An 11,740-nucleotide genomic window follows, 5' to 3' on the forward strand; every position below is an offset into this window, starting at 1 on the left:
CGGGAGGCTGAGGCAGGAGAATGGCGTAAACCCGGGAGGCGGAGCTTGCAGTGAGCTGAGATCTGGCCACTGCACTCCAGCCCCGGCAACAGAGCAAGACTCCGTCTCAAAAAAATAAAAAAATAAAAATAAAAAATAAAAAATAGTAAATCTTCTTTCTGGCTTAAAAGCTAACTCAGTTTGATTTCCGTGTCTTCAATTAATACAATAAACGGCCCAGGGACCCTTAATATCTTGGCCAGAAAGTTACAAAGAGCATCGGTGAGTTAAATTTGATCAGGGGGCAAACTGCATTTTAACGTCAATAGCCAACAACACACCATGAAGAGTAAGGTATCATACCATATTGTTGAGCCTGTCATCAACATTCTCATTGCTCCAATTTGGTAAATCCTGATCATTCATGCCATCTTCAAAAGGACCTCCTCCTGTGGCCATACTGGCTTTAACAATTAACTCTCTGCAAAACAAGTTAAGAACTGAGTTTTAACAAATAAAAACAAACTCGATTTTTAAATCATTCCAAGAAGTGCAGCAATATAATCATTGAAGCACTGATTTTATGAACTAAAATGAGGCACTGTCAACCACATCACAAACTGATTTAGCTGTGATAGGCATATTATGATTAAAATGAGTTGGGTAGCTGGAATGATATCGAGAACAGAAAACCCCTGAATAAACCTTATGCACACTAGTCTGCATGCTTGAAGATTACTTACTTAATTCAACACAGTCCCAAAAGGTAGAAACAATAAGGTAAGAAAAATGTCATAAACAGCTAGAACCAGAACTTCTCTCAGGAAAGAAAGTATCTCTGTTCTGACAATGGACTTGGGATGAAGATGATACTCTGAAAACAGGCATTAGTTGTGTGCCAAAGATTCAAAGAGGGGAAAACTGCTCTGCAAGAAACAAGAAGAAAGTTTGGTTTTAACAGGAAGGAAGGTACGATACTAAGATGATAAGAAGGTGGGGAAAGAGAAGCAGGACTAGGGCCAAAAAATTCAAAAGTGCAGTGGCTAGAAGACATTTTAAGAATAGTGATGCTTACTACCCTACTTTAATTCATATTCGTGCTTTCTCTAAATCTTGGTAAAGACTACCACACTCAAATCCTCCCCATAAAAATGGGGTTTTTGCTTGTATATGTGAAAATCAAGAAATGGACTGAATTTCATACCTGGGTCAAAGAGATGAGAAAAAGCAGTAGCAGTGGTGGAAGTAGAGGTTCAAAGGCAGAGATGATCATCAGAAAATAGTATTTCTGCATAATCTTGTGGAAGACTTTGGATTTCCACTAGCTGTGGAATTGTACAGGTTGAAGGGGTGCTAGTTGAAAGAGGAGAGGTTGAGACAATTTTATCTAAAATTCAAGGGACAGGAAAAGCCATTAAACTACAAACAAAAGCACTGACACTCGAAAGAGACAGTTTGGCCAAGGTCATTCAGCTAAAAATGGCAATAAAAAAAATATTAATAGGCTGGTTGCAGTGGCTCATGCCTGTAATTCCAGCACTTTGAGAGGCTGAGATGAGCAGATCACTTGAGATCAGGAGTTCAAGACCAGCCTGGCCAACATGGTGAAACCCCATCTCTACTAAAAATACAAAATTAGCCGGGCATGGTGGCAGGCGCCTGTAATCCCAGCTACTTGGGAGCCTGAGGCAGGAGAATCGCTTCAACAGAGGAAGCCAAGGTTGTAGTGAGCCAAGATTGCGCCACTGCACTCCAGCCTGGGCGACGAGCGAAACTCCATCTCAAAAAAAAAAAAAGAAAAAAAAGGCCGGGCGCGGTGGCTCAAGCCTGTAATCCCAGCACTTTGGGAGGCCGAGACAGGCGGATTACGATGTCAGGAGATCGAGACCATCCTAGCTAACACGGTGAACCCCCGTCTCTACTAAAAAAAAAACACAAAAAACTAGCCTAGCCTGGCGAGGTGGCGGGCGCCTGTAGTCCCAGCTACGCAGGAGGCTGAGGCAGGAGAATGGCGTGAACCCAGGAGGCGGAGCTTGCAGTGAGCCAAGCTCCTGCCACTGCACTCCAGCCTGGGTGACAGAGCAAGACTCTGTCTCAAAAAAAAAAAAAAAAAAAAAAAAATTAAAAATCAAACAGTAATAATTATAAAAACCCAAGTTGCTTTAATTCTGAGATCTTAACTCATCCCATTCACTACAGAAAAAAATATCAAAAGGATTATCAACTCTGAAAAAGTAGAATTTGTCCCACAGATGTTTTCATGCTAGAATATCTATTAGAATAACACATTACATCAATAAATTATATAGCAAATTAAATTTTATCTCAAAATAAAAATGATAAAATTCAACAAAATATTAATTTAAAAAACCTTAAAAATCACAAATACATTGACCATTCCCATTATATTTTACTGTTCGTTTTTTTAATGAGCATATATTACTTTAATAATTCTCTAAAGAGTTGAAAAGAAGTATATTTTAAACCAATAGTCAACATTACGCTTAAAATAAGACACGAAGGACATCCCTAATAAAGACCAAAATAAGAATGCTATATATCAGTTACTTAGCATTCTTTCAGAAAGTCTATCAAGCAGAAAAATATGAAACAGAAATATTAACATTGAAAAGCGAAAAGGTGGTATTCTTAAAGAGTCTGTGTTTTTAAAAATCTAGAGAACATCAAATATCACCAATACCACTTGGAAAACATAATGGGGAAAAATGATGCCACTTATAATGGTAACAAATATATAAAATGTCTAGGAATAATAATTTGGCTTCATGTCAAGAAGCACTATTAAACTCTATAAAACAATATGGGAGAAAACATATGAATAAGTAGAAAAAGTATCTTCCATGATGGGAAAGTAAATATTACAATCAACCACTTTTTCTAAATGTACATTGGCTTAATGTAACTCCAATTAAGATTCCACTGGAATTCTCCTTAGAACTTGACAAAATAATTCTAAAATTTATCTGGAAGAATGAGTAAGTCAGAAAAACAGCTACCATCTGTAAAATAAAAGCAAGAATAGCAACAGAGGTCAGGAGGTTAGAAAGCTCATCCAAGTTAGCTGTCTATATGGTTTCAACAATGCTGTCTATATGGTTAAATTAGTACTAGCTGAGGAACAAAAACACTCAACTACATGCAACCAGAAAAATGTGGTTAAGAAAAATTAGTAACAGCTAACACATTTTATTTTGCTTACTATATGCCAAACACCATGCTAAAATATTTTATGTCCATTATGTCATTTAACCCTCACAACAATTCTATGATGTAGGAGTGAGCAACTGATAGAACTATTTGCTAACAGATTTGAAAAACATACATTTAGAACTTTAACAGTTTTTCTTAGTATTCTTCACCTCAGTCACAGAAGAGAGAAAAAGTGGTTTGAGTCACTACTTTCTCAATTCTCCCAAGGATGGTACATATCCAGAACCATCCATCCCAGACACACAGAAAAAAAGTTAATTCACAGTAAACAACAGATGCCTTAGGGTATTGGAGCTTAATTCTCTCCCAACTGAGAAAGGCTGCCTTATATCACACCATCAAAATAGTCAAAGATTAAAACAGAATTTTAAACACAAGATTTGTAAAAGACAAGAAAATGGAATGGTTTTTAAAACAGAGAGCTTACTAAATTTAGAACACAAAGAAATAAAAAATAAAAAGTTCAACAGATTTTATTCATATAAAAGTAAATCCTAAGTGTGCTGAGAATAGTAAATCAGCTTGGGAGAAAAAAAAAATCTGAAAGAGATATGAAGTATAGTTAATACCTTTGTTATACAGAGAATTTGTTCTAAAAAAATAAAACTGGAGAAATATAAGCAAAACAAATAGTTTGCAAAAAAAAACACGAATATATAAAGTCCAGATGCAAATTAAAATAAACTATTAAATTTGCAAACTTTCACATAAATTACATATTATCTAATTCTGACGGTAGTAAAGGGAAAATGAAATTCTCAGACACTATATTGAGAATATAAACCAGTATAACATTTCTGGAAAGCATTTAGGCAATACTGTATGAAGAACTAAAACTGAGTTTTTGACGCAGTAATTCTACCTCTTTATAAGTAATCTGAGAAAACAACCTTAAATGTGTGGAAAGAACTATAATGAAGTTATTATGCTATAATTGTGATAAATTAAAATATAACACTAAACGTCAAAGGACAAAAATCAATGCTTTCAGGCAAACTGTACTACACCTGCGGGGTAGAATACTAAGTACCATTCAAAATATGTAATTATGAAGACAGGACAATATAATCTGTCGTTATATCATGGAAAAAGTAATATAAAAAAGTAAAAAAGCTGTATGAAAAATTATATATAAACTTTTTTAAACAAAGTTAAGAAACTTTATTAAAATGCTTTCACAAAAGCAATTATTGGTTACAGGGTAGGCACTGGTGATCTTTCTTCTTTTTTCGGTCTCATGTATTTTCAGGAAACAGTTTACATAATTATTTATACTAGAAATATACTTTAAAACTTTAAAAAATAATTAATATCCAGAGAAATATATACAGTGAACCAAAATGACTAATTTAAATAAAATATTTTGCAACTACTGTTTTCTACATGTCACGTAATTTGTAATACTGAAGAATAAAACAAGCATGCAATAGAAGTGATGCCATATTTAAAAGTACTAAAAGCAATTGTTTTGAAACGTAAACTGGAAGAGAAAATAAAGACATTTAAGTCAAAATTATTACATATCATTTTTATCTTGAAAGAGTATGTTAGCTATACTTTCTATCAATAGAATAATGAAGCAACAGTAAAGTAAGATAAATGTATTAAGAACGTATCTGGGTCGAGGTGCGTGTATCACGAGGTCTGGAGTTTGAGACCAGCCTGGCCAACATAATGAAATCCCATTTCTTCTAAAAATACAAAAATTAGCCAGGCTTGGTGGCACACACCTGCAGTCCTAGCGACTACGCAGGCTGAGGCAGAAGAATCAATTGAACCCAGGAGGCAGAGGTTGCAGTGTGCTGATTACGCCACTGCACTCCAGCCTGGGCAAAAGCAAGACTCCATCTTAAAAAAAGGCTAGAAAGAATGTTTTACCTTCTATTTTCCTATTACAATAAATTCCCCCTAAAATGCAGAGCTTGTTCCAAAGACCTATTTCTGGTTAATGACTTTGAACACTACTAAAATAAGTTTTTAAAACAATTTTAAAACTGTACATTGTAATTCATTTGAGAAAAATAGATTTTTTTTCCAATATTTTTTAAAAGAAAAATTAGTAAAATCTTATCTAGTAAGTTGGTAAAATAAACAATTTCATCCACTGTTACACTGTGACTGCCATGGGAGTAGAACACTTTATAACTTAATAATGATGATACCAAATGTGTTTAAAAGGCACAGTATTAGTATGCCTTTAAAAAGTAAAACTGTAAGTATGAAGCTAAAGAAATTATTGCATATGGATCAACTCTTAATATATTAACATTCCCAACATTTCCCAAAAATATTAAGTATCTCCCTCATAAGAGGTAATGGCATGTTATTTCTTCTTTATGCCAACCTCTTTAACCACCTCAATGTCACCATTAAAAATATAGGATCTCTGCCTTCTAAATTTTATTCTGCAAACACATTAAACTAGTATTCAGAGGTACAGAAAGTATTCCAATAACAAAAAGACTAAGGATGTACAGAATACCAATCCAAGCAAAATTTCTGGGCAGCATCAACAGAACTTGGTGACTATAGTTCCTCCTTACTACAGTTTTGTATTGCAGGATTATAGTTACCCATACTCAACCATGGCCAGAAAACAGGTGAGTACAGTATAATACGTTATTCTGAGCGACAAAGACCACATTCTTGTAACTTTTATTGCAGTATATCGTTGTGACTATTCTATCTTACTAGTTGTTAACCTTTTACTCTGCCTAATTTATAAATTAAACTTTACCACAGTACGTACATACAGGAAATAACATACACATAGTTTGGTACTACCCACTGTTTCAGGCATGCACTGGGGGTCTCTGGAAGGTATCCCACACAGAAAAGGGCAAACTACTGTATTATGACATGGGCGATAAGGAAGTGGAGGAGTTAAAGGATAAACCCTAGGTTGCTAGAAACTGGGTATGTGACACACAGTTAAACTGATTAGAAAAGCAACAAGTTTTCTTTGTTAAGAGACGATGATGGTAAGTTCAAGTTACAGAAATGCTGAGTTTGAGGTGCCTATAGTGCACCCAATTAAACTGTCTAGTTGACAAATAGTGACCTATCTCTCAAGACAGAAATCGGGGCTGGAGAGTCATCCACTCAAAAAGTGGGACAGAGGACTCAGGGAGATGATAAAGAGTAAGAGAAGATCAGATCTTAAATACACTGGTATTAAACAGAGAGGCAGAGGAAAAGGACACACTAACATACTAATGAGGTACAGAAAGATAGGAGGGAAACCAGGAGAGCCTGTCAAAAGGGGAAAAGTATATCAAGGAGAATGTGATAAGAAACCAAACAGTTACCTTCCCAGATAAGAGAAGGACTGAGAAGTATCGTCCTGGATTTAGCAACACGGTTACTGTTGACCTTGGTGAGAAATTTCAGCAGGGGTGGTGAGGGTTAATTCCATAACTGAAACATACTATTGGGAGGAAGGGGAATAACAAAGGAAGTAATTAGCTAACATTTTTAAGGAATCAGCCTATGATGAGAAGCAAACAGAGACGATCATAAAGAAAGTTTTACTAAAATGGAAGTATCTTGAGTATGTTTACAATTTGTTGGTAAGCAGGGAGATACTGATCAGGTGTGGTGGCTCACGCTTGTAATCCCAGCACTTTGGGAGGCCGAGGTGGGTGGGTCACCTGAGCCAGGAGTTTGAGACCAGCCTGTCCAAAATGGCGAAACCCTGTCTCCACTAAAAATACAAAAATTAGCCAGGTGTGGTGGCATATGCCTGTAATCCCAGCTACTCAGGAGGCTGAGGCAGGAGAATAGCCTGAACCCAGGAGGCGGAGGTTACAGTGAGCTGAGATTGTGCCATGGCACTCTACCCTGGGCAAAAAGAGACAAACCCCGTCTCACAAAGAAAAAAAAAAGAGGGAGATACTAAAAATGCAGAAGAGAAAGGAGATAAGCAACTAGCATGTGGGCTGTGAGAAACCAGGAGCCACTGGGATCCAGAGCAAAAGACAAATGATTAGCTTTATACAGGAACAGGAACACCTCTTTAACTGAAAAAAACAAGAAAGGATGGAATCGGTTGTAGGCTGGCTAGCAGCTGTGGTGGCAGGAAACCAAGGGTGCTCCTAAGTGTTGTGAAGGAGGAAGGACTGTACATTAAGTGCGAGGATGAGACAGCAGTGTCTGAGAGGAAAAGGAGAATGACTCTGAACGGCAGTACGGACTCAGGGAAATGAGATACTATTCACTGATATAACAAGTACCACAAATATTTTTTCCAGCAGTGCTCATAAGCCTCAATATAAACACTCCACTAAATCCATCCAAGGTTGAAATTTTGACAGGCAAGTTTAACAGAAAGACAGTAAGATAAGAAAGCTGAAGTTATAAGAAAACAATTGGTAGAAGTGATTGATGACAGTACTATGGGCAGCTGAACAGGGATAAAAATAAAATCGTTCTACTTTAAACATGCACTTCTACTCACGCTACGCTTTACTAAACAAAGTTGAAACTATTATTTCCAAGTTTCATTTAGCTATTTTTGACAGCCTTAGTGGGCTTATCTTTTTCACAAAGACACAAAAATGAAAATATACTATGGCAACATTAAGCTACTTTCAATGACTAATTTTTTTTTTTTTTTTTAAGAAAATCCTGTTAGGCTGGGCGCAGTAGCTCACGCCTGTAATCCCAGCACTTTGGGAAGCCAAGGTGGGCGGATCACGAGGTCAGGAGTTGAAGACTAGCCTGACCAACATGGTGAAACCCTGTCTCTACTAAAAATACAAAAATTAGTCAGACGTGGGTGGCACGTGCCTGTCATTCCAGCTACTTGGGAGGCTGAGGCAGAAGAATCCCTCGAACCTGGGAGGCAGAGGTTGCAGTGAGCCGAGACTGCGCCAGTGCACTCCAGCCTCGGTGACAGAGCAGACTACATCACAAAAAAAAAGAATATCCTGTTGCAGGATTCCTACTACAGACATATTACGATAGAATATCACAGTATTAATTACCATGAAAATACCTATGACTACAGTTTACCTTTGAAATAAGAATATAAGGTAAAGAACAAATTCAAAATAATCAAATAATCAGGCCAGATGCAATGGCTCATGCCTGTGATCCCAGAATTTTGGGAAGCCAAGGCAGGCGGATCACTTGATTCGCCTGGTCAACATGGCGAAACCCTGTCTCTACTAAAAATGCAAATATTAGCCATGTGTGGTGGGGCACGCCTGTAATCCCAGCTGTTTGGAAGACTGAGTAAGGAGAATCAATTTCTTGAACTCAGGAGGAGGGGGTTGCAGTGAGCCAAGATGGCACCACCGCACTCCAGCCTGGACAACAGAGCAAGACTGTCTCCAAAAAAAAAAAAAAACCCAAAGTAATCAGTAAAGAAAAAAAATTATTTTTTTCTCAAACGGCATTAAATTACTTATAGTCCCCTCTGAAAATATCTATCCAAGACATTCTTGTAATTTTCCTGACAGTAACTGGCTCATGGTTTCACTCTCTACTTCATTCCCTGCTTTCATGACCTAAACACTGGCAATGACTTTTCTAGGACTCTGGCCTCAATTCCAATATCCATCTCATCTTCTCTATTCCAATACTGAACTGATCATTTCTTCGGGATCCCGAACTTCTGAAGTTCCTCTTTCTGATCATAAGTTTTTGCATTCTACTTCTCTCACTTTATTCCTGCTGAAACTGCTCTTAGCCTTCCTGAACACTACCAGCCCCTTAATCATTTCTCTCTCCCTAAATCCACCAATCCCTTGATTCCTTACTCAAACCCAAACCCAAGTAAGTCATTCCAAAAAAGCCTTGCTAGCTAGCAACCTTCACTTCCACACCTACTTGCCTATTGTGTCAACTCAATTCTGGTTAAACTCCACTATCTGTTTTCCCTGCTACTATTCTTAAGCTGTCAAAAAGTGGGGAAATAGTCATAAAAGGGCATTAACTGTGATCACTATTAAGGTATGCTACACTCCACATACACATATGCTTTTAAAATGTTAAGTTTACTCCATGAGGTAAGGCACCCTATCTGTTGTGCACACTGCTGTATCTCTAGTACTGTAGCCATTACACAGCACGTTGTAGGGCACTCAATCCAATCTGTAAAAATGAAAGCACTGCTATGTATCTCTGGCTGCCTTCTTAGCTCTGTACTGTGAATCTCACAGCCTTACTACTTTCTCCAAGTCTCAAATCCACTTTCCTCCTTCAGAAAAAAATGACCAAATCTCCCACTGAAAAAACCCAGGTCTTTCAATTTAAGTTAACTCAATTACCCTTTATTGTTATTCCTCTTATCCATCATCTTCCCCAATGTGCTAAAAGGAAAATTTTATAACTAATTTTATAATTATTGTTTATTTTACTGAAGCCTACCATACAGCAATCACTCTAGTATTAACTCTAATACACACTCATATGTGACCTTTCCCTTGAGTTCCATTTTTCTGGCCCTGTTTTGTTAGTCTTCCAATTTAAAAAAAAACCCACTGAGAATTATAATTAAGATAACACGTCAACTACCTATTTGTACTTTCTCATAAGTCTCATTTGACATCCTCACAGGAGAGCTATAAAATAAAAATCTGTCTGCTTTTGTGGAAAGTAAGAATATGTATTAATTTCTACAAAACTTTTTTTTTTTTTTTTTTGAGATGGAGTCTCGCTCTGTCGTCCAGACTGGAGTGCAGTGGCACAATGTGAGCTCACTGCAACCTCCCCCTCCCAGGTTCACGCCATTTTCCTGCCTCTGCCTTCGGAGTAGCTGGGACTACAGGCGGCCGCCATCACGCCCGGCTAATCTTTTTTGTATTTTTAGTAGAGATGGGGTTTCACCATGTTAGTCAGGATAGTCTCAATCTCCTGACCTCGTCATCCGCCCACCTCAGCCTCCCAAAGTGCTGGGATTATAGGCGTGAGCCACCGCGTCCAGCCGATTTCTACAAAATTTTCAAAATGAACTTTCTTAAAATTTTAACAGTAGAATTAAATTTAGATTATTTCTTTCTGAGGTTTTTATGAAGAGATATTATTTCTAAAAAGCTTTTAACAAACTTCTAATTATCTTTTAGTCATTTTTCCAAACTGTCCTTTGCAAACAACTATTTAACTTCTCCTAGTAAACTTACATTCTACAGCACTGACTTTATTCTACTGGACAGAGAATACCTTTATGTCACTTGCATGTGACTATGCACTAAAAGTAATGTTTAAAGTAATTTTATACCAGGAAAGGGAGATTGAAGTACAAAAAATAATAATAAAGTAATTTTAGACAACTAAACTTCGGCCAAGGTATAACAAGTTCAAAAAGTAGAGTTCATGAACAGCCAATTAATAGGAATGTTGCAGAAGAGAACCCGAGATTAAATGGATTTGGTAAGACAGGCTATTCAGTTATGGGACAAATTCAAACAGGTTAAAAAATTCTGGGAAGACAAATTTCAAACGGTACTGCATAAACCATTCTAGTACTTAATAATTAGGAATGACATGGCCTTTCCTAACAAAGATATACGGGCAGGCCAAAGCAGCACGCCGAAAAGCAGAGCAAACAGGGCGGTGAACCCAGAATGTTTGTTTACTAAGCAGAGAGGGTCCTCAGTCATGCACTGTTATTTTGATAGCAGTGTCCACCATAAAGTCTTCTTCAACTCTAATACAAAGGATAATACAGATCATAATGTCAAATTACCTGTTTAGAAACTAGTTTTTGCAGCTCAGAAACTGCTCCTTTCCCCCTCCACACTTCAAAGCTGTTTCCTGCTTAGGATTAAAAATATATATCACTTAAGTAAATTACTTACACTACGAAATACAGAATAACAAATACTACAGTTTTGGTCTAAAATACGTTTAGAAAGATCAAAAGGGAAAAAATATAATTTCTCCATATTTTAAAGTTACCTGAATTCTTTTGGAAAACAGTGTGATATGCATAAATGCTTAAATCCTCCAAACTTCTAAAATCCTACCAAACAGCAAAGTGGTATCTACTTCGGAAGAGTATAACAAAGATGGTTAGCCCTAATTATCCTTTAATAGTCTATACCAAAGTTTACTCCTCTGATAGATCGAGCTTCCTGTTACTCAAACTATTTAAGAACCTCGTATATCCTATGATTTTAAAATGTTTGCTCATTTAAAAGCTATTGTACTTCACAATAAAATAACCTTGTCACTACATAAATACTAGGTTTCCCTTCATTTCAAAAACTCTGTATTATACTGGCGTTTAGTGGCCCTTACCAGGAAGGTGCTAGGGAAAGAAAGGAGCAGGTGCACCCGAGGCTCTGCAACACCCACTCCCGTAACCAGAGAACACCAGCAGGTGGAGTCTGGAAAGCGGTTATGGGGCGGGGGTGGTAGGGGCGCCCAGAAAGCCCGCTTCTTCCAGCGCCCAAACACGAACATTCACCGGTAAGACACATGATACAGACCTCCACCCGGCCAAAAAAAATAAAACAAAATAAACCAGGCGAGTTCCTGGGGAGTGGGCTGAGGGATGCAAAGTTGGCGCGCCCAGCCTCCCTGG

General features: G+C 37.4%; 1 protein-coding gene across 1 annotated transcript in view; it reads right to left on the reverse strand.

The window, feature by feature from the left end:
- Nucleotides 1-10,970, reverse strand: part of PCM1 (pericentriolar material 1) — a 107,326-nt gene extending 96,356 nt beyond the window's left edge. The window contains exons 1-2 of the mRNA XM_011934867.1: nt 10,901-10,970; nt 343-460 (exon numbers count right to left, since the gene is read on the reverse strand). Coding sequence (XP_011790257.1) covers nt 343-438 — 96 coding nt within the window. The 5' untranslated portion in view covers nt 439-460; nt 10,901-10,970. The remainder of the gene's footprint in view (nt 1-342; nt 461-10,900) is intronic.
- Nucleotides 10,971-11,740: the final 770 nt, after the last annotated feature.

Source organism: Colobus angolensis, unplaced genomic scaffold (genome assembly GCF_000951035.1).
Source record: "Colobus angolensis palliatus isolate OR3802 unplaced genomic scaffold, Cang.pa_1.0 Scaffold14, whole genome shotgun sequence".
In the NCBI taxonomy this organism is placed as follows: Eukaryota; Metazoa; Chordata; class Mammalia; order Primates; family Cercopithecidae; genus Colobus; species Colobus angolensis.